Source organism: Talpa europaea, assembly GCF_964194135.1.
Source record: "Talpa europaea genome assembly, chromosome: 15".
NCBI classification, from domain to species: Eukaryota; Metazoa; Chordata; class Mammalia; order Eulipotyphla; family Talpidae; genus Talpa; species Talpa europaea.
The window spans coordinates 16,365,092-16,392,225 of NC_140083.1; the positions used below are offsets into that span (position 1 = coordinate 16,365,092).

The 27,134-nt window shown below is 40.1% G+C and overlaps 1 protein-coding gene across 1 annotated transcript in view; it reads right to left on the minus strand.

Moving 5' to 3' along the window:
* Window positions 1-26,902, minus strand: part of CFAP54 (cilia and flagella associated protein 54) — a gene marked incomplete at both ends in the record, with an annotated part of 221,081 nt that extends 194,179 nt beyond the window's left edge. Inside the window, 6 exon segments of the mRNA XM_084254923.1 lie at window positions 5,354-5,412; window positions 10,806-10,977; window positions 13,804-13,947; window positions 17,679-17,784; window positions 26,498-26,844; window positions 26,846-26,902. Coding sequence (XP_084111049.1) covers window positions 5,354-5,412; window positions 10,806-10,977; window positions 13,804-13,947; window positions 17,679-17,784; window positions 26,498-26,844; window positions 26,846-26,902 — 885 coding nt within the window.
* Window positions 26,903-27,134: the final 232 nt, after the last annotated feature.

Consider the following 27,134-nt stretch of genomic DNA (forward strand, 5'->3'; position numbering starts at 1 on the left):
TGTGGAACCAGTGTATCATTCTGAAAATAAACTAATATAGGAGGGGGGAGGAAATGGAAGAAGCTTACGGTCTCGGTTTGTGATGCTTCATAGAATTGCCCAAGAATTAGTATCAAGTAGACCTAGGTTTCAGAACCAATTTTTCACCTAGCAATTGTGTCATTTTACAACTCTAGACCTCAATTGTAAAGTTGTAAAGAGATATTTTGCAGAGCTGTTAAAGAGAAAGAGAATGCGTGTGGAGTGCTAGGGTGGCTTTGGCACCTTGTAAGCATACCATAAAGTACTCCCCTTACCAGTGTAATGATCCCCAAGGAATATCTTCAAACAAAATGGTGGGGAAAGGATTCCCATGGCTATTGGCCTGTCTGTAGGAATCTATGTAAGAACCTTGTATCCTATTCAGCCAAATGACTATCCCCACACATCCATGGATAATTCTTTAATGACACATTCTCACAAAACCTATAAGGGTTTCCCCTGTTATCAGAAAGTAAAGCATTTCGATGAAACTTTTCCTAAGCTGAAATTGTATCGAACAAAGAAGCAACTATTCCATTAATTTATGTGGAAAAAAATGGAGAAAATTTAACCTACAAAAATAACCAAAAAATAACATATGAAACTATAGCAAATAATACATAGAACCTAAAATAACAATAATATGTAGTAAACGTGAGAATGACTTAATAAATACACTATATAAAGTGCCCCCCTGAGAGAGAGCTTGGTGGTGCCACTCTCCCACTCAAGTTCCCTGCTGCTCTAGAATGGCTGCTGCAAAACAAACGCTGAAGCTATTTTCACTTTCTGTCTTTTATCATAAAGGAAAAATGCCTCTTTGGATTGCTTGCAGTTAGCCAAAATGTATGCCTAAATAACATAACATGAACTTCTGGAAAATGAGGGACATCTGTACAGGGAAACACTGACGGTATGTATCTGGCAGTTAACTGTTTTGATTTTTTTCCTTTTTTCAAAAATATCCCAAGAGTTCAAAGGGTAATTAGATTATGTTGCCTTTCATTTGGTTTAATATAGGAAGAAATCTAGTCTATGCTCCACATATTAATATAAGCAACATTACTGGGATGAAGATAAGAATCTGTGAGTTTAATCTCTCAGACTAGCAAATTCTAAATTCTATCCATGGAAATGTCAGCCTTAACCAAGCAGGTCCTCATATGTTTCCCCTGGACTGTGTCCTCACGTCTCCCTCTCTTTGGTCTCACATCTCCCTTCTTCTCATATATCCCCTTCCTTATACATTCTCCTTACCACTACCAGAATTTTCAATTGCAAATGCAAACTTTAGTACAACTATCACTCTTGTGGATAAAATACTTCAATGGCTCCCACTGCCTATGACAGAATACAAGCCTCATCACTATGCCCCAGCTCCTAAATTTTATCTGGTATTTAGCTGATATGCAAGAAATATTTGTTGACTGACTGGGTGACCATTAAAAGTTCCCATTCAAAATAGGAACCCAGGGCCTCCCCTGGTGGCACAGCGGTTGAGCACTGGGCTGCGAAGCTGCCAGCAGCCTCTGCAGCGCTGGTTCGATCCCCGGCTGCCATGAGGGTCCCACATGGCACGCAGACCTCTCTGGCCGCACCCCCTGCTTCCCTCAGCAGTGTATTTCAGTCCATCTGCCTGTTCTGTTCCCCGCTCTGGCTCTGCTGAATTCTCTCATCCTTCTGCGCTTCTGACTGTACCCAGTGCTTGTATAAATAAATAAATAAGTGTTTAAAAAAATAAAAATAGGAACCCAACAGGATTACAGTAGAGGATTTGAGTAGGAAAACCATGCACCATTAATCAATGCAGCCACAGGATGGCACTGTTGCATCATTTATATCAGCTCATACCCTTGGATTCAAGTGCCCAGTAGAAACAGCTCAAAATTTGGATAGGCAGTTATATAATGGCAGGAATAACAGGATAAAAAAATATTCACACCACAAACTACCAAACAATTTCAGTTTTATAGTTAAAAGAAACAGAAGTCTCTAGTTTCTTAGAATGAACGGATTCTACTGTATTCTTTAATGTTTGCTGTGTACTGTCCAACAGTTGCAAATGCCTCAGGAGCTATATGTGATACCATATATGAAAGCAGAGTTGTCATTTATTTAGGGAAACAGGTTTCATAAGTCTGTCTTTATGGGGATGACCTGACTCAACTTGAAAATAAGGATTTATCATGTTAGGAAGAGACCCTGGCCAGTTTCATGTCTTTAGGAAGACGTTATGTCAAAAAATATTAACCACTCCCACACCGCTCCTCCTTTTGAGTTGATGAGCCAAAGTAGAATGGATTGTGATGGGATCAAAGTCAGTTAATGCACATGTATTGTTCTAACAGTGCTGAGGGACAATGTAAAGCCTTGGCTCTGACTTCAGCTACAATCCCTAACTAGATGTATGACTTTGAGCAAATTTACCCTGCTGAGCCCCAGTTTCATGACCTATGAGATGAAGGCAATAATAGCACTTTTCTCAAAGTGGGGTGTGAGGAGTAAATGAGATAATATATGCAAATGCTTGGACACGTAATGGATACATGGTAGGCATTCATTTAACAAGTGATGAGGATGATGATGGTGGCCATCTCCCAAGACAATCAGGAGTATTATTCTGCATGCAAAGCCGTTCACACAGTTCTTAACACATAGTAGGTATTCAATAACAGTAACTCATGGTAGCCATAGTTTACATGACTTGGGGGCGACACCAAGAAAAATGCAAGGATTCCACATTTATTTCAGCATCTGCCTTATGTTCTAACAGACTGGAATGCTAAAATAGTTCAGAATCAGGATTGCTCAGACCCAGGAGGACTTAAGACATGCAGACCCTCCAGGGACTTGTCCCCATTAAATGGATCTGTAAAGTTCACTTACCCTCAACTCAAGATCAATTAATCAGTGAAAATTATTCATTTCTTTAAAACTTATTCTATTGAACAAACTGAAAGAATTTCACCCTGATCTTCAAGTGCCAACTATACAGCCACGGACCACCCCACAAATCTGGCATCCCTCACTCCCCTCATTTTACCCCACCTTATTACCCTTCACACCCCCCCCCTTATTTTATCAAAGAGAAACTCAAGTCCTATGAGGAGGAGAATTAATGTCTTACAAAGGGCGTTAATAAAAAGTTGTTTTAGGATGACTACCACATTAAATTAAAATCTTGCAGCATTAACAAGCATGAACAGTAACAATTAACTGTTAGTGTAGATATCCCTTCCCTTTGAAACTTTGAAGCTTGTATCTACAAGGTGCAAGCAGAACAAATTATGATGATTCTGTGAAGCAGTATTTATGGCTCCAGCAAGCGCAACAGGGACATGGAACTTCTCTTTAAGAAATCTTCTCTAACTGAATATAGAACTGTAGGAGGAGACTGCAGCCAAATTTACATTCTCCATGGAACTATCTCCCCTCATTTTAATTCACACTCAAAGATCTGGCACAGAGCTTGTTTGAAGCATTGTCAGTAATCAAGTTTGTAAAGTTGAGGAATCACACAGAGGAAGAACATAATTAATGTTATCCATGGGAGCATGCAAATATCTTTGCTCCCATTTTCACTGTTTACAGGTTGTCAGCTTTTTAGATACCTGGCATGTGTGAGGAAATAAGACTTAAAGAAAAAAAAAAAAGTACCTGTCTGGAGTGTTAAAATATTCAGGGTAAGCTTTTGCCTGCGACAAGGAAGAATAAAGTCACAATGTCTCAGATGCCAGTAACAGCTAAAGCCTGTCTCAGTGGGAGTATACCCACCCTTCTTGGCCTGCATTCCAATGAATGGACAATGAAGACAGGGAAACTTGCCTCCTAGATAAAGGTGCCACCAACACTGTAGGCACATCAATAGAAGAGTCAACCACTGCCACCAGATAGCACTGAGCTTCAAATTAAGTCCCTACCCCTCAGCTCATGATCAAGACAGAGTTTCACCCAGCTAATGTGGAGGCCAGAAGGAGCACCCAAGTTCTTCAAGCAAATTGAAGCATAAGTTCCTTGGCATGACTTAAATCAGGTAAGAGGTTGTCATTTAAACCAGGATACTCTTAAGAGTGAAAGCAGGGGGCCTCCCTGGTGGCTCAAGGGGTTAAGTCTCATCACTATGAAACTATCAGCAGCCACTGCAGCATAAGTTCAAGCCCCAGCCCACATAGCACAGCAGACCTCTCCTGTCTCACCTGCTGCTCCCCTCAGCAATGTATTTCAGTAGATCCGCCTGTTCTGCTCCCCACTCTGTCTCTGGTGAATCCTCTTAACCCCCGCACCTCTGGCCTGTACCCTAGTTCTTATATGCATAAATAAATAAGTCTTTAAAAAAAAAAAAAAAGAGTGAAAGCAGGCACTATTCATGATTACTCCAGGACAAAAGGCACGAACTAGGGCTGTAGTGCCCAAGCCAGGGTGACTGGCCATCCTACCTAGCAAAGAAGTGACCAGGTGTCTGTTCAGTAATAAACCAACAAGTTAGGATGAATCTGAGAGACCCAGGGACTCTGGAGAACACCTAGCCACTCTTGGAGTTCCCTTTCTTTTCTCTCTAACACATGTGAACTACAGGTCCACTCCATTGACAGGTTTTCTTTTTTATTTATTTCTTTTTTTTTATTTATGCAAGAACTGGGGTACAGGCCAGATGCGTGGGAGGGTGAGAGGATTCACCAGAGACAGAGCGGGGAACAGAACAAGCAGACTGACGAAATACACTGTTGAGGGGAGCAGCAGGCAAGATAGGAGAGGTCTCCTCACCATGTGGGTTGCTCCTAGGCCAGTGGGGATCAAAACGGCACTGCCAAGGCTGCAGACAGCTTCACAGAGCTGTGCTCAACTGCCTATGCCACCAAGGAGGCCCTATTGACAGGTTTTCGTGTCAACAGAAAATACAGGCTGTGGTTATTGATAAATACAGCACAGTGCTGCAAATGAACATTTTCTTCCCTGCAGAATGTGTTTGTAAAAATGCAGCATAGAATACATATAACCTACAAAACGTGTGCTCATCAATTGCTTATGTTATTAGTCAGGTTTCCCGTCAACAGCAGCCTGTTAATAAAGTTGTGGGGGAGTTAAAAGTTACACTCAGACTTTCCACTGGGGAGCGGGTGCCCCTAACCACCCCAGGGTTTAAGGGTCAACTGATCTTTATTGTCTGCACGTTCCCATATGATCATTTTAAAGTAAAACTAAAAAACAGTAAAACTATTCACTGTTTGGCTGTAATTCACTAAATATTCTATGCTTAGCATTCATTCAGTGCTAACAAAAGCCTTAAGAAAAACAGAAAACACAGAGGAAGATGTTTCAATACGTTTCATACCTTAGAAGACTGGCCTATGACCATCAATTTTCTGCAAATGGTATAAATGTAAATGGTACCTAGATGGAAAAAAAAGATTGTTATTATGTTTTACAGTCAAATGATGGAAATGTTTAGATTCTGATTTTTTCAGTTAAAGTCTGTAGGTACTTATGATCTCATGTGAAAGCCTCATGAAGTCTAGGGAAGTTTAGAAAAATCTGATAGAGGTTATATCCATCATAATTTGGGGGGCAATTTATAGACAAAATATTAAAAGAACTAATCTGATCATATTTTTTAAATGTTGACACAGAAATCTTTCAGTGTTATTTTTAAAGACAGTTCAAGTTTTGAAATATATTGAACAAAAGAATATTAATGGCATAATTTACATACTCTATGGTTTTATTAATTCATATATAATTTTATTGTTCCCATGATTTCCTTACAGCTGAAAAACTAAAGATTTATCTCCAAATAAGATTCAAATACATATTTAATCAGCCTGGTGCAATATTCAACAAAGAAATTCATGATAATTTTAAAATCATAATGTAAAATAGCTTGCATCATATTCATTTGCTTTCTCATATAATATTTATCACATTATTAAGGTATGTCCTATGAGCACCCTAAATGCAAAACAGCATTTGCAAATCTGCTTAAGATCAATGGGAATGATTTTTTGGTCAGGTCATTTATTTTTTTTAAATATTTTTTTTTAGATTTATTTTTATTTATACAAGAACTGGGGTACAGTCCAGAGGTGTGGGAGGGTGAGAGGATTCACCAGAGACAGAGTGGCGAGCAGAACAGGCAGGAAGACTGAAGACACTGCTGAGGGGAGCAGCAGGTGAGGCAGGAGAGGTCTGCCACACCATGTGGGTATCTCCCTGGCCAGCCGGGATCAAACCTGCGCTGTAGAGGCTGCGGATGGTTTCATAGCGCATCGCTCAACCCGCTGCGCCAACCGGGGGAGGCCCTGGTTAGGTCATTAATTAAATAGGGATGAAGGCAGATGGCAGATTTGCAGGGGAGGGGTAGCAAACAGCATCACCATACATCCTCTATAGACAGAGGACATGATCATGCTATTAAAAAAAAAATAGCAATAGTAACATGCTTTCAAAGCCATGTAATTATAATGACAACTAGTCTAAATACTTTCTATAAAATAGCTGATCTAAAACTCATAACCTTCAAAATTCAGCAATTATAACCCCATGTTCATGGTTAAAGTTTAAAAGCTACTGAGAAAATAGCATCTGCTCCAAGGCACACATCACTTTATTTATTCACACGTGTGAGCATTATAAACATTAATTACATAAATCAGTGACACGAAAAGATCAAATGGAATCTTGAACACTGAGAGCATCAGCAACTTCATAGAGAATCACAGGTCCTGAACACAGGACGCAGCAGACTCAGTGTGACTGACATGAAGTTTGTGTCCATTCAAAAAGACCCTCCAGGAAAGACCCATTTGGCTAGTAACTGCTCAAGTCCAGCCTACTTATCTCAACTTGATTTTGTTGAACTCTGCTCTTAATCTTTAAAACTGAAACCAAATAACAGTGTTTCTTTGTTTAAAAAAATAAAAAGTCATTAAGTAAGGGCATGCACAGGAAACAGAAGCACATGCTAAGCCACAACACATGTGACTGAGGTGTCTGCCAGGGGCTGTGAGCACACAGCAGCAGCAGAACCAGTAACTTTGAGAAGCTCACGAGACTGCCTCGAGAATGACAAGTGGCCTCTGTATTTCACAAATGTGCCTTTGACCTTTGCAGACCTCATACCTCCTGACTGTAACTGAACCCTTCTTTGGTGGTTCAGGATCTTGGCCTGGCTCACAAATTCCCTGTGCAGAAGCCTCACAGAGAAGGCAGTTGGTATAGAATGGAACACAGATGCACTCTTTACAATCTCAGGATACCTCTGGAAGCTTGTTTTGTCTCATTTTTAACCAAATCCCTAACATCAGTTTACAGACTAGTCAATAAACTCCACTCCAGTGAATATGGCCATCATGCAACAGTTCCACCTACATTAGGGCTGAAGTTAGTTGGGTTCAGGTTAGTTGAGAAGGATGTTATCCAATATTTAAACACCCAGTTAGACTTATTAAAGAACCAAGAGTGGTTAATTCTCTTAAGAAACCTAATAATCGGGCCTCCCCGGTGGCGCAGCGGTTGAGCGCTGGGTTGCGAAGCTGCCCGCAGCCTCTGCAGCGCCGGTTCGATCCCCGGCTGCTCCCCGGCCACCGGAGGAGGGTCCCACATGGCGCGCAGACCTCTCCTGCCGCCCGCTGCTCCCCTCAGCAGTGTACCTCGGTCCTTCTGCCTGCTCTGCTCCCCGCTCTGGCTCTGGTGAATTCTCTCACCCTCCCGCGCTTCTGACTGTACCCAGTGCATGTATAAACAAAACAAACGAACAAATAAATAAATAAATAAATAAAAAACATGCCTCTATAAAAAGGAAAAAAAATTTAAAAAATAAATAAATAAAAAAATAAAATAAAAAGAAACCTAATAATCAATAGACAGTAAAGAGAATAAGTGTTCCTCTCTGACTGAAAAGGTCAAGTGTACAATAGGTAAATTGACTGTCGATTAATTTATTAATGATTGCTTAAATTCTGAAGTTTTAAAACAACAAGATCTTTTCTCTTGCTAATCCTCCAGCTGAAATGTCTTTCCCCTAATACCCAGATGGTTCTCTTCACAATTTCCCTCAGCTCTTTGCTCAAATGTTATTTCAATAAGGCCTTCCCCAAACATCCTATTGAAAATTCAGCCCAGCCCCAGCTGAGTCCCTGCTCTCCCTAAGCCCTTCTCACCTATTTTTTTGTCTCCACGGCACTCACACCATTTAGTTTTAATTCATCATCTCCCTACAACAGGATGTAGCCATGAGAACATGCTTTTTGTCTGTTGCCCACTCCTATATCCCTACTACCTAGAAATAATGCCTGGTGCTTGATAAAGTTTTGCTAAATTAATGAAAACAGGGGCTGTAGCTAGTGAAACTAAGGATGTATAGTTCCACAAGACAGCAATCCACTCCCTGGGCACAGATCCCAGAAAATTTTCTCAAAGCCTATAAAAGGATATGGTGAGGGTATTCACTGTGTACAATTAGGCAGGTGTGGCAAGCCAGGTGCTCATCTCTAAGTAGGGATGAATATCTGGGCTACAAATCAACAGGCAGAATTAATGAACTAGATTTATTGCCAGGACCCCACACAATTTTGAAAGTCATAATATTGAGCAGAAAAATATTTAGCAAACAGAATGCAATTTAGGGCACAATACTACATGTACTAAGAGAAAGCATGCACCATGAAAAGGATGTAAAAGATAAAGAAATTGCTTAATTTTTTTGTTCTTTTTAAAGAATACAGCCTATCTTCATAACCCCCAAAATAGTGTTCTTTTTTTAAAAAAGATTTATTGATTTATGCATACAAAAATTGGGGTATAGGCCAGAGGTGTGGGGGGGTGAGAGAATTCACCAGAGACAGAGAGGGGAACAGAACAAGCAGACTGACTGAAATACTCTGCTGAGGGGAGCAAATTTGTGCTGCAGTGGCTGGTGATAGCTTGATAGCACTGTCTTTAACACCTGAGCCATCAGAGAGGCCCCAAAATAGTGTGTTCTTATGAAAACTTTCCTAAGCTGAAATGGCATAAAGTAAAATAGAAATTATCCCGTTAACTTATATGGAAAATATTTCTGAACATTCTCAGACCCAAAAAATAACCTACCAAATCATATCGACTGACATGTAAAACCGAAATAGCATAAAGTCTAGTAAAAGCAAAAGTGATATGATGACTACACAGCCTGTATAAGGCAGTCCTGGGCAAGGCACTTGTTAACAGTGTGTGGCTTCCTCTACAGTAGCTGATGCAAGACAGATGCCGAATGTTAATCTTTTTCACCTTTTGTCCTAAAAGCAAAAATCATCAGATTTCTTATTTCTCTACACATAGTACAACAGGTTATGGATGCCAAAACAGGTACTAATGTAGGTCTTTCATAAAAGTAAAGTGGCGTAATAGTAACTTTCAAAAAGTGGGTGATCACATGTTTTTGTGTAGAGTCTTACAATGACTGCAGACGGGAGTCATGTTGCATCATTTCCATCACACAGCAAGGCCCATCCACGGGGCCTGCCAGTCCCACTTGAACACAGAATCTCTGCTCCTGCTCCATCCCTGCCAAGATGTATGAGCAGTTTCCAGAGATGGCATTGGCATCTTATCTTTAGAAAATGGGAGATCCTCTTGAAAAAAACTGGGCAGAAAAGATATAAGAATCACTGGACTAAAAAATTTTTTCCCAAAGTCAACCTCATCTAGCAAATGCAAGGTCTAATTTTAATCAAAATGTCAAAAAATTACTTGGGGAAGGTGAGAAAGGAAAAGGGTAGGTAATGTAATTTCAGTTGCCATGGATAGAGGAAAATTAATGTTTTCTTTCAAGTTATTTTGCCCTGGTCTTATGCACAGAGAACACACTGTCATTATTTTACTTTCAAGAATATGTTGTGGGTCTCCTTGGTGGCACAGGGGTTAAAGTCTCAGCGCTAACAAGCTATCACCGGCCACTGCAGCACAAGTTTGATCCCCAGGCGGGGAGGTGACCCACATGATGTAGCAGACCTCTCCTGTCTCACCCGCTGCTCCCCTCAGCAGTGTATTTCAGTAGATCTGCCTGTTCTGTTCCCAGCTCTGTCTCCAGGGAATCCTCTCACCCCCTGCACCTCTGGCCTACACCCCAGCTCTTATATGCATAAATAAATAAAATAAATCTTTAAAGAAATATGTTGTTGTTTAAAGAAATATGTTTAAAGAAATCTTTAAAGAAATATGTTGTTCAGAGGCTATGGTAGAGGACTCGCATTGCAAATTCCTAACTTCAAAATACCTAGTAACAAATACTACCTTCTGCTACATAGCTGAGATTCATGTTACATATCTGTTGTGTGTATGTACGACTATACAATTGGGATGTGTGTGTTTAAATACATTATATACATTTTCTCAGAACTCCTGACTCAGAAACAAAGAGGGGTAGGCGGTTGACACAGTGAAAGCCACAGCCATTAACCAGCAACCTGAGGACCAATATATGGCTGATGCTTAGAACCAATGAAACCTGCTACATTCTTGGATCCTTCCCCACTTACATTTACATATTAACTGTGGTGCCTACTCTTAATACACTCGAAACTCAGTATGCCCACAGACTTCTACCCTTTCTGAGCAGAAAACCCAAAAACATGCTTTGTAGTTCCCCACTTCTGAGGACAAATTACAATGTAAAAATATGTATTAAAAAAAGAAACTATAAATTCTACAATGACTATGTTTGAAATCACAGTCATCAAGTTACAGTGAAGCTTGGCATTTAAATAACTTTCCCAAAGACACAGTGGACAATAACAGATGTCGGTAGATACCATTGTAGATGATCCAGCAAAGGTGCTCCTGTGGCAGAGCCACCTGCATGATGAGTCTGAAGGTGGACAGGATGTGCAGACACTGGGTCACAGACTCTTTATTCTGCAGGTTCATGTCATTGTCACAGAGCAGCTTGTAGCTGCAAATATTTTTGCCATTTAAAGCGTGAAACTGAAACACAGGGGAAAATATAAATAAGAATATAAATAAATTTTATGCAATTGAGGAAAACTTTTTTGAATGTAAAAAAAAAACTAAAATAGAGGGCCTCCCTGGTGGCGCAGCGGTTGAGCACTGGGTTGCGAAGCTGCCCGCAGCCTCTGCAGGGCCGGTTCCATCCCCGGCTGCTCCCCGGCCACCGGAGGAGGGTCCCACAGGGCGCGCAGACCTCTCCTGCCGCCCGCTGCTCCCCTCAGCAGTGTACTTCGGTCCTTCTGCCTGCTCTGCTCTCCGCTCTGACTCTGGTGAATTCTCTCACCCTCCCGCGCTTCTGACTGTACCCAGTGCATGTATAAACAAAACAAACAAGCAAGCAAACAAATAAATAAATAAAACATGCCTCTATTAAAAAAAAAAAAGATAAGTATCACAACTTATTTAAAAAAAAAAAACTAAAATAGAAATAACTCTGTTTAATTAATGTAATAGGTTAGTATAGTGCTACAGCTTGAATGTTTTTTGTCTTCCCAAAATTCATAGGTTGAAACCTAATGGGGCGATTAGATCATAAGGGTAGGGTCCTCATGAATAGGAGTTAGCTTCCTTATACAAAAGAACCCACAGAGCTCCCTTGGCCCTTCTGCCTTGGGAGGACTCAGGGTGGTCATCTGTGAACCAGAAAGCAGATTCTCACCAGACCCCAAATCAGTCAGCACCTCATTCTTGAACTTCTCAGCCAGAACTGTAAGAAATAAATGCTTATTTTTAAGCCACTAGACTATAGATTTTTGTGATAGCCGCTCTAGTAGACTAAGACACCTAGAAAGAAATGTAGTAAAAGACAGTTCTTCAAAGCATCTATTTATTTAAAATCACATTTCCTTAGTCAAAAATAATTCAAAATCCCACCCCCCAAAAAAAAAAACATGATTCTATTGCCAAGAATATAGAATTGAACACACTTTTGTAAATGTACCTAATGGGATTTTTTAACTTATTACTTCAGATGTAATTATTACCATTGCAGTGATTCATTCAGCAAATGTTTATGGAGTACCTCGACTGCCACCCTTTGCTAAGCAGTAGGGAGGCAAAGATGAGGAAGCCGTGCCTACTGTCCTTGGCAGAAGGAAAACTCTTAACTAAGTGTGCCTTCCTGCCCCCCTAACCTACACGCAATGGGGACACACGATAGTGTGGCTGCGTATCCTGACACTCAGTTTTACTATTAACATTTTAACAGTAAATTCATTATTACTGCTTCAACTGTAATGCATTTCCTTCCCAAATCTGTTTTTCTAAGAAAAATTTTCAAGACCCCTGCATTGTCAATTTCCTATTCGACTAAATTGTCAATCCATCCAGTCTCATACTCATTCATTTTATACATATGTGTTGAGAACAGTGTGCCAGTGTCTTGCCAGAACCAGAAACTCAGCACCTGGATAAACAGTCTTCACAGCTTCTTGAACCCATCATTATAGTCCTGGCGCACAGGCTTCATTGTCTATTACCTTCCCCGCCGGTCTTTGTCCTTCTAATCTACTCTGTGTGCACTTCTAGATTGCTAATTCTGATGACAATAGTTCATTTATTCATTCATTGGGTAAGTCTTTGTTGAGCATCTATTACCTGCCAGAAACAACTCTGTGCAAGAGAGATTAGCGATTAGAGCAGTCATCAGCAGGATCCCAATGGAGAAGGGGAGGCAGGCAACAAAAATGAATAAATGAAAATACAGTGGGTCACAATGAGTGATATAAAGAGAAATAAAGCAGGAATGCAGGAGATCTGAAGGAAGTGGGGGGGGGAGCCCCATAGTTACCTTGCATAAAAGCATTCTAGAGGGCGGAGCTCACCAGTACGCTGGTGCAAAGATAGGGGGAGATGGGGGAAGCAGGATAATGCAAAAAGGAGCCAGGGAGAGGGACAGTGGGGGGCTGACCATGATGGTATCCGAGGCAGTTAAAAGTCTAAACCCCTAAGCTTTCCTTTGAGTGTTCTCCCAATAGGACACCAACTTACATGGCTCAGTAGTCTCACTCATGGACACATAGGGCAAATGTGGCCCCAAAATGCCTTGAGGTTGTCTGCTTATTAAACCGCATGCTATTTCAGAGAGTTTGAAAAATCTCCCAGTTTGGAATGAGATAGCTGTGGAGTCAGACGGATTAAGAGTCAAACACCAATTCTCCCCAGGACTAAGTGGGCTGGGTGGTCTCCGCAAAGCCTCAGCTTCCTCATCTGTAAAAGAGGCATTGTGGTGCCCGCCTTAGGTAGGGCTGCAGTGACACGGCAAGATGGCAGCTTGTGGACTGCATGTAGCTGAGCAGTGGTGACTGCACCAACAGTGAAACAATTGTAGCAATTAATATAATGGTAAGTGATATCCCAGATATAAAATGTAAAATTTTTCATGGAAGGTTCTGTATTTGAGTTCCAGAGCCACTAGTTATACGAACTGCCTGATGAGCTTCCTGCTTCCCTTTTGTAAAGCAGTGATAATAACAGTATCTCCCTCACAAAGTTATTGCGAAGATCAAGTGTGCTTTCCAAAGCACTTTGTGAACTGAAAACACTCTATAAATATTAATTATCACAATAATAACTATCTGCTGGATGAATGAGTGACTATAGTGACACAATCTCCCAAACATCTTTATGAGTTTAACAAGTGCACTTTCTTATCCAGCACCGGAAATATTTATTAAACAACTTAGAGCACATGGGTCAACGCTATGCTAAGCGAATGTAAGACATTTAGAAGCTGTCAAGTGGAGGGCTTATTGCATAGCTAATCACAAGTTATAGCTATTTTAGCAACTTCTTTCATCTTACTGTATGTATAGCAGTTTTGTCTCCCAAGCCTTTTGGGAAAAAGGCAGCTTTGAATTGATTGACATCTGTTTCCTTCTCTTCAAAGATGGTACTGAACTGCTGAAGATACCTCCCATAGCACTGTAAAAGGGCCAATTTATATTCCTGAAAGTGAAAAAAAAAGGACTTTATGAAAGTTTCAAATGATCATCTTGCTTGTCATTATTAAAACTAGGTCATTTTCATATTATTCTTAATAGTATCCATGTGGATTATTATTATTATTATTATTACCCCCAATTCCACAGTCCACCTGCAGCTCTTGCTTTCTTTCAAGGACAGATCAGGTCTGGCAGGTCTGGGAAGACTCTAACCAGTTTTCCCACTTGAAAAGAGGGAGGGAGTGGTAGTTCTAAATAGAACAGAATGGGGAACAGTGATGGGAGCAAGATACGTATAATTAAGAGGGACCCCTTTCCACCCAGAAAGAAAAATCCAGAAAGAAAAATCTTTAAAAACTCTACTGCTCTACTGCTCAGGTTCTCCTGCCTTCCTGAGACCCGCCCTTCTTGCAGTGCTCTGCCTAGTGGCTTCCAATAAACTTTGTTTTTGGCTTGATTCTGGGGCTTCGTAAAATTCTTTTCTCAACAGACACCAAGGACCCTCCAGTGTCTGGCCCTTAACACAGTTACGTTATTGCCACCACTGATCACCACCCTTTGCTAACACGTTGTCTGAAGGAGCTGAGCACTGCTTCCTTTAACTCTCCTCACAAGACACCACAAGACACCAATTGACAAAATCCAAAAACTTAGCATCAGCAGTTCATGGTAACTGAGAAGTAAGGCACAAACTCAGTCCGAGAGGAAGACGGCTTCCATAACTCACCTTGTTTCTCTGATATCTGATTTAGCTCCAAACAAGAAAAGGCGGAGGGTCGTTATGGGGTGTGGGGGGGGTGGAAATGCAGAGGGAAGGAGGTGAAGAAAGAAAGAACAAAAAAGCAAGGAAGGAGAGAGAGACAGAGACAGAGAAAGGAGAGAGAGAGAAGAGGGGAGAGAAAAAACAGTAAGAAGAGAAGCAGATAACTGACTCTTCTCTTTCAGCTGTCAACAGTCTCTGAACCTGCAACAGGATGAATCAGGAATGTCTCTGCTAGGGGGTTCTCCTTAGCTGTAAGGCTTATGCTCCATTACAGAGTCAGAGGGCTCATTTCCGTTGCCCTCAGGGCAAGGTTGACCTGGAGCGGAGTTCAGGGCAGCGGATGTGAACGGGGGTTCAGAGTATGAGTCAGTTGCAACCCTTCCTCAGCTTCCTCCCTGCAACTGAGTCTCCAGGCAAAGCCGCTGCCCTGGGTGAGAGCTGCCCGCTGCTCACCTCGCCCTGGGGAGAGATCCTCAGGAAAACTCTTGTCTCTATTTCTATTGACTTGTTTATTATTTGTTTGCTAATTAAGTCCGAGTCTTTTTCCCTTCTCAGATCTAAGTTCAAGATAGAGCTAAGTTCAACCAGAATCTTTGCTGTAACTAAAATAAAAATAGTTTCCAGAAACTAAAGTAAGAAATCAAGTTTGTTTGGGGAAACATAAAAAATTGTACCAGCCACTTCCCCATCAGTGAAAGGTAGATAAAATGTTCTCTTTGTTCCTTGAAGTAAAATTTAAAATATCCTCTCTGGGTCTTCCTATCTAAATGTTCTGAATCCTTCACTTTTACTCATCATCAACTTGCTTTATCAGCTTCTCAAGAGCTCCTTCCTCCTCGCTCCACCAATATCCACTCCACCCTCCTGGATATTCCTCAAACCCCAAATTGTGCTGTGCAGGAGCAGCTTCTTACATAGAGAAACATCAGAACAGAGAGGGGGCGCTCTTGTTATTCTTGTCAAAACATTATTTCACTTCACATGAACATACCTTACAATTTGGATCTCATATGTTGTTCTTTTTTTCCTGTAATTGTGCAAATTCCTAAGGACCACCATGGTCTGTTACATTGAGCTAAGATAATTCTCTAATTTTGGCAAGAGAAAATAGAATTTAGTTATTCGCTATTAAACTTCCTCTACATCTTGTCTTCTGTTTGGTCAGTTTCCTTCCCAGACCAAATGGGGAAGGAAAGGGAAGCTGAGAAACTGCAGATTGTAAAAGCACTGACTATTGTTCATGCCTGGCTTACAGTCACATTGGATAAAATGGCTCTTGGGCTGAGGATCCTAGATGGGCCAAACCGTCATGCTGACCTTAGATTAATTTGGGCCTAGGCCAGAGATGAAGTGAAAAAATTGTATTAACTGAAAATTCAGACATGGTGTGGTCTTATCAAACCAAATCTGAGTCCACAGCAATCCAAGACCTGGACACTGAATCAAACCTGGGGGTCCGAGGATCCTGAAGTGGTCTCAGTTCTTGTTGCAACTGTTACAAGGCAACCCCGATATAAAATGTGTTGGCCTGACTGTGGGTCCTCACCCACATGCCTAAAAGAGACTTATAATACTACTCAACTGCAGACACACACAAAAAGGCTGATAAAGGGTTTATTTACAAAAGAAGGGGAAGTGAAGAAATGAGCAACTCCAAGGGAAAGAGAGGGAGATAAATTGGTGAATGCATCCTACCAGCTCCACTACGCTGGAACCCCAATAGCACGCTGAGAGCCAGACGAAAAATGAGGACCCCTCAAGGCCCACGTCTGGTTATATAGCAAACCTGGCTGCTTAACTCCACCCTCCGGTCCTAGCAACCCTCTCTTCGGTGATGATGACATTATGGAATTTGTAGTTCGTGGTGTCTTAGGTATCTTTGGTCTGGGGTGGGGGTGGAGTCCATAAAACCCGTGTTTGTGGAGTTTGTTCAGGACATCCTTTCCCCCCAACATTGCCAGGAAAGAATTCAGTATGGAAACCAGCGTTATGCAGAAAAGCAAAAGATTTATTGGCAGATAAAAAGAACAGGAAAGCTCTCTGAGCAGAGATAGGTCCGAGTGGATAGCCACTGAGGGGTGAGAAGCAGGTGTTTACATGGCTATAGTGTGCAAGAAGTGGGGCTCTAGCCTTTGGACAGCTCAGCTTCGTGTCTCTTGCTGATTGGTTGGGGCTGGTGGGGTCTCCTAGGTTACTGCAGTTACCTGGCCCGCTGTCCCTAAAGAAGCTGTGGTCTGTTGCTTTAGCACTGCATTGGTGTTCCAAACATTTGATTCTTACTGGGCTGGAAACACCTGATTCCAAGTGATTATTCCTTATTCAGGTTGAAAATGGGCTTGGGGCCTCCCTTTAACCCCCCACATCCTAACTTGCTACCTGTATCCCTTTCCTAACTTCCTCATACAATACAGGACAAAAAGATAGAGCAAAAACTCAGCGTGGAGGTCAATTTTGATCAAGAGAGATACATGTATGGGGTGACTGCTTTAATTACATAAAGTAAAAGGTTAAGAAGGAGCTGAGAGTCATGAAAACAGAGTGCTAGGGACCAGGCAACAGAGCAGCAAAGTCAAGAACCATGAGAACTGTCCACTGGACAAGGTCAGCCATGTGAAAAACAACAGGAAATGCTGTCTGGGTTCCTTTGTATAAGGTAGGAACAGGGTGACTCAGCATTTCCTGTTGGGGGCCCACCACACCCTCTGGTTAACTGGGGGCTGTGCTCCTGTCCCAACCCAACCTGCTGCCTTCCCATTCAGGAACCTCTCGCCTCTGGAGTATTCTCAGCTACAATATTAAGAAGCAAATATAGTTTTTGTTACGGTGCCTCATTAAAACTTGTATGCATTTGTTCATTTTTTTTTCCTAAGAAAAAAAATCAAATCATGTAGAACAGGAACAGTATCAAACCAAATAATAATCACTAACCAAATGAGTTTGTTTAGGTTCTTTTTTACCCTGGAGGCACTTACTTTTATTTCACAAAGGCTATCTCCAACCTTCAGAAGTTTTTCATTGTAATAGGCAGCTGGCAGCCGGGGGCCATATTTGGTCCAGATATTAAACAACAAGGTGGCACTGTAAAAATCATAAAATAATATCTTCACATTCAGCAGAAAACCTCAATTCATTAGCAGAAATCTTTAAAAAATAGGATTTAGTTAACTCTTTCCAATGTGTCTTGTTAATGTTTATTAATATGATCAAAATTATTGTTCTTTTGCACCATGCATTGATGAAAGCTTTATGTGTATTTTTTAAAATTTATTTATTCATGCATACAAGAACTGGGGTACAGGCCAGATGAGCAGTGGGCGAGGCAGGAGTGGTCTGCCATGTCATGTAGGAATCTCACCGGCAGCTGGGATCGAGCTGGTGCTGCAGAGGCAGTTTTACAGCAGTTTTAGATTCACAGATTTAAGCAGAAGGTATGGAGATCCCCATGTACTCTTGACCCCACACATGCATACCCTGCTCTATTAGCCACGTTCTCTACCCAGAGTGGTGAACTTGTTACAACTGATGAAGCTACATTGATAAGTCACTATCACCAGGGCCTATAGTCAAATTAAGATTTCTTCTTGCTGGTATACATTCTATGGGTTCCAATAAGTATATAATGACTTGCATCTATTGTTATGGTATTATATAGAATAGATTCCCTGCCCCTAAAAATGCTCTATGCTCTGCACATTCATCCATCCCTACCTCTTATTCCCAGGCAACCACATGTATTTTTACTCCCTCCGTAGTTATACCTTTTTCAAAATGTCATGTTGTGCAAGGCATACAGTATATAGCCTTTTCTGACTGGCTTCTTTCACTTAATCAAGTTTTTTCACAATTTGTTTTTCATAGCTCTTTACCTTTTTGCACTGAATATCTCATTGTCTGGTTTGACCACAGTTTATTTACTCATTTATCCATTCACTTACCAAATCTTGGTTGCTTCTTTAGTATGGGTAATAAAGCTCCTATAAATGTCCATGTACAAATTTTTGTATGAACATAAATTTTCAATTTCTTTGGGTCAAATCCAGCATGATTTATGGATGATATGGTAAGAATAGGTTTCATTTTGTAAGAAACCACCAAACTGTCTTCTAAAGTGGTGGTAACCACAGGGCATTTCCATCAGCGATGAGTGAGAATTCCCGATGCCCCACAGCCTGGTGTTTGGTGTCATCAAGGTTCTGGATTTTGTCCATTCTAATAGGTATGAAGTGGTATATCATTGCTGTTCATATTTGCATCTTCCTGATAATATATGATGTATAGCACCCTTTCATATGTCTATTTTCCATTTGTGTATCTTCTTTGATGAGGTGTCTGTTAAGGTCTTTGACCCATTTTTTTTCATACATCCTTGTTTATTTTTTTTTTTTTTCACAATATAGGATTTCTGCCCTCAGGTGCAGTCTCCATAGTTTTCCCAACACCCAAGTGCCCACAATTACAATACAACAGGCTTGGCTCCCCACCCCCTTCTCAGCTTTCCTTTCCTCTCTTGAGTCTTTCAGATCTACAGTCTACTTTCAAGGGTCAGTTGTGCAGATTGTCTTTGCCTGATCCTTTGATTTCTCTAGATTCCACATATACATGGAACCATATGGTATTTATCTTTCTTCTTCTGACTCACTTACCATAGAATAACTCCTTCCATTTCCATCCATGCTGGCACAATGGCACATGTTTATCTTTTTTGATCGCTGAGTAGTATTCCATTGTGTATATGTAACACATCTTCTTTATCCACTCACTTGTTCTGGAGCATTTAGGTTGCTTCCAAATCTTGGCTTTTGTAAATGCTGCTTCAATTAACATACCAATGCAGGTTTCCTTTTTGAATTAGTATTTTTGCCCTCTTTGGATAGATACCTTAGAGTAGAACCACTGGGTCCTATGGTAAATCCATTTTTAGTCTTGAAAAATTTCCACACTTCTTTTCATAGGGGAGGGAACAGCCTACCTTCTCACCAGCATTATAATAGGGTTCCTTTTTCTACACACCTTTGCCAGCATTTCTTATGGCTTTTTTTGGGGGGTGGAGGGGAATTGGTTTGTTGTTTAATATGAGCTATTCTCACGGAGGTAAGGTGGTATCTGTCATAGTTTTGGCTTGCAGCTCCCTGACGATATGTGATGATGAGTATTTTTTCATATTTCCTTTGGCCATGTATATGTCTTATTTCTTTGACCAATTTTTACAAATCAAATTGTTTTCTTATTGTTTTAAGGGTTCTTTGGTTATTTTGGGTAAAGGTCCTTTATCTTTATCAGATATTCTTTTGCAAACATTTTCTTCTAGTCTGTGACTTGTCTTTTCATTCTCTTTGCAGTCTTTCACAGAACAGAAGCAGAAATTTTTAATTTGAATGAAGTCCAGCTTATCAATTCTTTCTTTTATGGATAATGCCTGTGGTGCTATATTTAAAATGTCATTGCTAAATCCAAGGTTATCTAGGTTTACTCCTATGTTATCTTCTAAGAGTTTTATAGCATTACCCTTTTTTTTAAATTTAGATTTGTAATTCATGTTGAATTAAGTTTGTGAAGGATGTAGCATCTGTATCTAAATTCATTATTTTACATCTGGATGTCCATTTATTAAGTGGACCATTTATTAAAAAAAAATTTGCTCCATGGTAATCCCTTTAATACCTTGTCAAAAATAAGCTGACTGTGTTTATATGGATTTATTTCTGGGCTCCCTAATGTGCTCCATTGATATTTTTGTCTGCTCTTTCACCAATACCGTACTGTTTTGATTACTGCAGCTTTAGAGTAAATCTTAAAGTCAGATAGTGTCAGTCCTCAAACTATTCTGGACTTTTGAAGACAGCATTTCATTTCATTTTTACAATAGCCCTGAGATGGGTAATATCAATATCCCAAGTTTATAGTTGATGAAATTCAGGCTTTGTGTAACCTTGCTCTTCAACTAGTATATTCCTGTGCCTGTCACTCCTCTGAAACACTCACCCACTGAGGGCAAGGATCTTGACTATATTATTCATTGTCCAACCCCAACACATACACATATCTAGTATATGTAGGTACTCAATAAATCTGTTGAAAAATAAATACATGACTAGTAAAAAATTTTTTCTTGCTATTATTTTATTCTTTTATATAAAAAGTTCAAGGGTTCAAATATCCAGTCAGTCCATTTAGGTTCATGCTTCATTCCATCAAGTAAAACAAAAATAGACAATATTCTCAAAGTGGTTTCTAATTGGAGTTTCAAAGGGTAGCAGGTCATCACTTACTTTGTTCATTGATTTAGTTAACATTTATCAATCCCTCTTTCTCAGAAATTATAAATGCCTCTATGTAAAATCCAAATTTTCCTTAATGCTCGTCCAATCCTATCTCAATAACTTTGAGATAAGAGCAGTGTTATGTAACGAATGTTTCTGTCCCTCAAAATTCATAAGTTGAAGCCCTAACCCTGCTGTGTGGCTTTCTTTGAAGGGAGGGCCCCTAAGGAAGTAATTAAGGTTAAACCAGGTCACAAGGGTGAGGCTCTAATACCATGGGACTCACTGGCTTTTAAAGAGACCCAGAGATTTTGCTTTCTCACTCTGCATTTGCTCAGAGAAAAGGCAATGTAAGGACAAAATAAATGGTCCTCTGCAGCCAGGAAGACTCTTTGGAAACTGACCCTGCTGACCTTGCCACTAGAACTTTGAGAAAATTAATTTCTATTGGTTAAGCCACCCAGCACACAGTATTTTCTTATGGCAACCTAAACTAATTAGTAACTAGTAATTAGTTGCCCATGCTGACTAATATAGACAGGAATCTAAACTTAAAGGACTGAACATGACTCTAGTACTTATGATATACATTTTGGGATATTAAAGAAACAACTTCAAAGAGAAACATGTTGATTAAATCATCCAGGTTACTAATGGGATTGATTCAGAGACATGGGAGGAGGTAAAAGGGAGGGACAGGGTATTCCTGCCTTCAAGGACTGATGAATAATATCTTTAGATGGGAAAATATATACATGTACCAAGCAGTAAATAACAATGCCAAATAAATAATGAAGCAACTATAAGCGACAGAATTTTTTTAAGGGAGAGTTTTTTGTTTACTTGACTTTTGTTTCAACTTTATCCACTTTAGGCTGCTTCATAAAGTGCTACAGTATTAGAATGTAATGAATATCAGAAATTCACAAACTCTTGTTAGAATTCTTAAACTATGTAGAAGAAGAGTTAATTCTTCCAAATCTGATAGATGAGATATGATGACTAGGTTTGTTACTCAGGAAAGAAAAAATACCAACTTTGTTAAATCAATCAGGTTTGATTGATTTTTTTTTAATTAAGTGAGAGCGACATGCAGGTTATGATGACTTATTGGAATGACATATATAATGATTAAACAAGGGAAATATAATATATACTATATAATGTATATCATTTAAGCAAACAATATTAATATGTTTTGAATTACTAGGCTGACTATAGCTGTGCCAGAATTCAAAATTTTCTACATTAGAAAATCATAACTACATAAAATATCTAAGTCCTATGTGTTTATAATGAAAATACACGTTAATAATATATTACACTCTAATGACAATGCTGGTGTGATCAAAATGTATACCTTAATATTAGGAGCTGTTATGGTTATGTAAGTTCCTATAGTTGTAAAAAGAAAAAAAATTGACTTTAAAAAATAACCATCTGTTGGGCCTCCACGGTGGCGCAGCGGTTGAGCGCTGGGTTGCGAAGCTGCCCGCAGCCTCTGCAGCACAGGTTCAATCCCCGGCTGCTCCCCGGCCACCGGAGGAGGGTCCCACATGGCGCGCAGACCTCTCCTGCCGCCCGCTGCTCCCCTCAGCAGTGTACTTCGGTCCTTCTGCCTGCTCTGCTCCCTGCTCTGACTCTAGTGAATTCTCTCACCCTCCCGTGCTTCTGACTGTACCCAGTGCTTGTATAAACAAAACAAACAAACAAATAAATAAATAATACATGCCTCTTTAAAAAAAAAAAAAAAAAAAAAAAAAAAAAAAATAACCATCTCTCAAATATATTATAAAAGCAACTCCTACTTCCTGTGCTCCTAACCGGTCTCCACATTTCAGTTTGCTCCATTTGGGTAAGAGCACCAAAATATTTTAAAACAAAAATCACATAAGACTAATCCCTTGCCAAAAACTACCCAGTGGTTTCCCACTGCATTTGGAATAAACAGAAACTCTATAAATGGTCTCTAAAATATTTCAAAGTCCTACCTACTCTACTAATCTCATCTCACACCATTGCACCCACACTTACTAAGCTATGCGAAAAGGTTTCTATACATTCTTCCAAAGTCCTTGGCTCTTTCCTGCCAAGATCTTCCCACATGCTTGTTCCCTCTATTTATCCTCTCTCCTTGCCTCTGGTAGATTCCTGGGCAACCCTCTAATCTCAGCAATGTCACCTCCTTCACCATTCATTTGTAAGCAGGTCCCTGCTGTGTTCTTTTTAAGCCCCTGCTTAAAAAAATCTGATTATCTGATTATTGAAAATCACAATATCCCATCCCCCTACTCCACACTCCTTTCTCTCTTGTTTTCCCTAGCATTTAACACTTTCTAGGTCACCACAGTATGTATGCATTTAATATATTTATTATCTATTTCCCCACCTAGATTGTAAGCACCAAGAGGACAGAGATTTTTGTCTGGTTCATTGCTATCTCCTCAGCACCAAGTACAATGCCTGGCACATATAAATGCTTGGTAACTTCTTCCCTCATAGCATTGCTGTGCTTAAGGACTCATGGAAAACTTTCCTCCCTCTCTGGCCTACAAACTTAATGAGCACAGGAGCCCCTCTATTTTGTTCATCGTGATGGAACTCTTGACTTGTGCAGCATCTGGCACATAGTAGGCACCCAATAAAAACTGTTTTGTAAATTAACACCTAAATTGTTTGAAGGTCAGATTGTTGAAGGTCTATGTCGATCTTTAACTTTTGTGATTTTTTTTTTTTAAGGTTCTTGAAAGATGGGATGGACAATGTACTTACAGATTGGTCCAGGTCTACTTTCTCATATACACCATTAACAATTTTGGAGCATGCAAAGGATAATAACCTTTGAATTCTTTCAATAACCAAATGCTCATTGAATGTTTATTATGTTCTAATCTCCAGACTCCCAGACTGGGGCTGGAGATAGAAAAATGAAAAAGAGACACATTAATCAAAGTCCATGCGGGAGCTTACATTCTATTGGGGGAGACAGATTACACAGAAGAAAACAAATAAGTAAAATATATCAACTGATGGGCAAACCTGGGTCAAAAAAGGAAAGGCCACTCTAAGGAGGTAATAACCTGAATGAAAAGGAGACAGATATTTAAAAAGCTGGAAAAAGAACATTTCAGACAAAGGTGACAGCAAATATAATGATCCTCAGATGAGAAACAGTAGGATCTGTTTCCTTGGAAAGTCCTGGAAGACAAGTGAGGGATGAGCTGAGATGGCCAAGGCCAGGCAGGGCCAAATCTTCTGACCCTGAAAGATAATAGGAATATTCATTTTATTTAAAATCAATGGGAAGCAGTGAGATGATAAACTGTGAACTAGAAACCTACGCAGTATTGGACACTAATGTTACCTCAATAAAAAAAAAATTAAAAGATAGCAATTAAAGTGGGGGGAAAAAGAGGGACAGCAATGAGAAGCAACAGGAAATCTTTAGATAGGAGAGTGAATAATTTACTTATGAAGATCAACCTGGCTGCTATGAGGAGGATAGGTTGGAGACTTTTATGACTGACTATTGGGAAAATGCCAGAAAGTGGAGGTTTGAATAAGAGTGCTGGTCCTGATAGTGGAGATGGAAAAGCAAAGAGCTGTTTAAGGCACAAACAGACACGTTTTATGTGTATATACAAAGCTTAGGTAAGTAATGAGTGTTCCTTGGTTGATTTTCTGTTCTCAACTTACTTGGCCAATCAGCAGTATTTGCCACAGGTGGTAAGTCATCCATTATTCCCTTGAAACTCTTTCTCAGCCTAGTTTGCAGTGCTCAACACACTTACTGGTTTTCTTCCTACTCCTTGATCACTCCCTCTTAGCCTCTGGAGATAAATTTCTTCTTATCTTCCCCACTTGTCAGTGTTGGAGTGTCCCAGGGTTCAGTTCCTGGACCTCCGCCATCTACATACACGCTAAGCTATTCCAACCCATGTTATGATTTATTTTTATTTTTAAGGCCTTCAGTAGAAAAGAACTTTAATAAAATTAGTGTGCAATAGAGAAGAGAAAGAATATAGTTAAAATAGTTTTCCCCAGTGTCATGATTTAAATATCATTAATATGCTGATGAGTTCCATGTACATCTCCTTTGATCTCCAGAATCAAATGTCCCACTGCCTTCATAATAACTCTGCCTGGATGTTGAATTACTTCTCAATCTTAATATTTCTAAAAGCTAAACTTTTGATCTTCCTTGCTTCTATTAGAGACCTGTTTTTTCTACAGTCACGATCTCACCCTGGGGTTTTCACACTTGCCATTCTCCTTAGTTGCTGACCCTTCCTATAGAAATCTTTATTTACAGCCATTATCTCCTGCTCATCTTTTTCCATGGCCAATTTTCCCTGACCATATGCCCCACTTCCACACACTGACTCCTCCATCCTCACTCCCTGCCCTGAATTTCTCCCTTGCTCTTAACCTCCAGGTACAATAATTTCCTTACATATTTGTTTGTGACTGTCTGTATTCAGAAAATAATATGCTCCAGAAACTAGGGATTTTTATATCTTTTAGTAACTAGCTGTCTTTCTAGTTCCTAGAATGATATCTGAAATATATAGCTTAACACATGAATGAATATTAAATATAAGTAAAAACTTTTTTCATATTAAATTCAAGAATGAAAATATAAGCTGAAACTATTCAATATTCTGATATTCTTTTCCACTTGTCTACATTTATAATTACTTAGTTTGTAGTATATTTTGATCAAGGAAGAAAGATGATGACATGAACAGGAAATAACCTTTAACACATGAATGAATATTAAATATAAGTAAAAACTTTCTTCATATTAAATTCAAGAATGAAAATATAAGCTGAAACTATTCAATATTCTGATATTCTTTTCCACATGTCTACATTTATAATTACTTAGTCTGCAGTATATTTTGATCAGGGAAGAAAGATGATGACATGAACAGGAAATAACCTTTAACACAAGTAGTTTGCTGTATACCTTAATAGTAGGATGATAGAATTCACCATCACTGAAAGCAAACAGATGTGCAAAATGAGCGACAAAATCAAGAAAAAGTCAATGTTATCCTAATAATAATATAAAAAGAAACTAAAGAGCACATGTTCACAGAATGACATGCTTTGTGGCATCGAGAACCTATGTTACTCAAGGGTATTCCTTTTTCTCTGCATACAAAATTGTACCTTCTACATGAAAAGTTGTGAAACCTTTGATGAGCCAACCAACTTATTTGGCATGGAGTAACAATTAGGAGACGCTCATAAACAGAACGGACATTTCTGTAATAATTTTATTAAACCAGTGCAGGAAGGCAAGGTATGACATTTGTCAGGATTAGAATCGTAATAGCGATATCTCCACTTCTTAAACCTTGTTTATATCAGTATCTCCAGAGCCTGAGACCAGGTCCTACATCCACAACGATGATCTACAATAGTTCTTGGACTACTCCCTAGTTCATGGTCAAGGGTACCTCCTCCTCCGACCCCAACAGTTGCCCTTCTGGTCAGCACCCTACCCAGCACCCTGCTTCGCTTACCAACGCCGGTGTAATTCATGCTTCTGTTCCTCTGTTGTCGCTAAAGCCTTTTTCCTCTTCATAAAGGTTATCAACTCTCGGATATCCTTCTCGAAGGTGGCCAGGAGAGGGTTTTTGGCATCCAGTGGCCCATAAAACACTGCTAGGGGCAGTGACTCCTCCGGGCATGTAGAGCGAGACTGTGGGGTGGGAGAGCTCGCCTTCGACTCCAGGGGCGACTTCGAAACCGCGGTCGAAGTCGGGGGAGGGGTTGGTGGCAGTCGTGGAGGCGACACCGAATTGTGAGACAAGTTAGATGGAGACATCGAAAAAGTGTTTCGCGCCGCCATATTGGCGCGACCAGGACCGGGCCTGGAGTTTGTGTACACGCCGTTGCCTGGCGACGGTCTCCCGGCAACCAGGCATCCAGCGAGCTTTCAGGGCAAAACAGCGGCCCCTAGAGGACAAAGGAAGAAACGAAGCTGGTTCAGAAAGAAACGAGGTTTTTTTCCTCCTGAGGTTTTTTTCTGCTCTCGTCTGGCACCGCTCTAGGAAGGCGATGAGGAAAAAAAGAAGGTTCTGGATACAGAACCGACGAATAGAAGAACCAAAAATTTACGACCACAAGTGCAAACTGTGCTCTTTTCCATTTTGATCG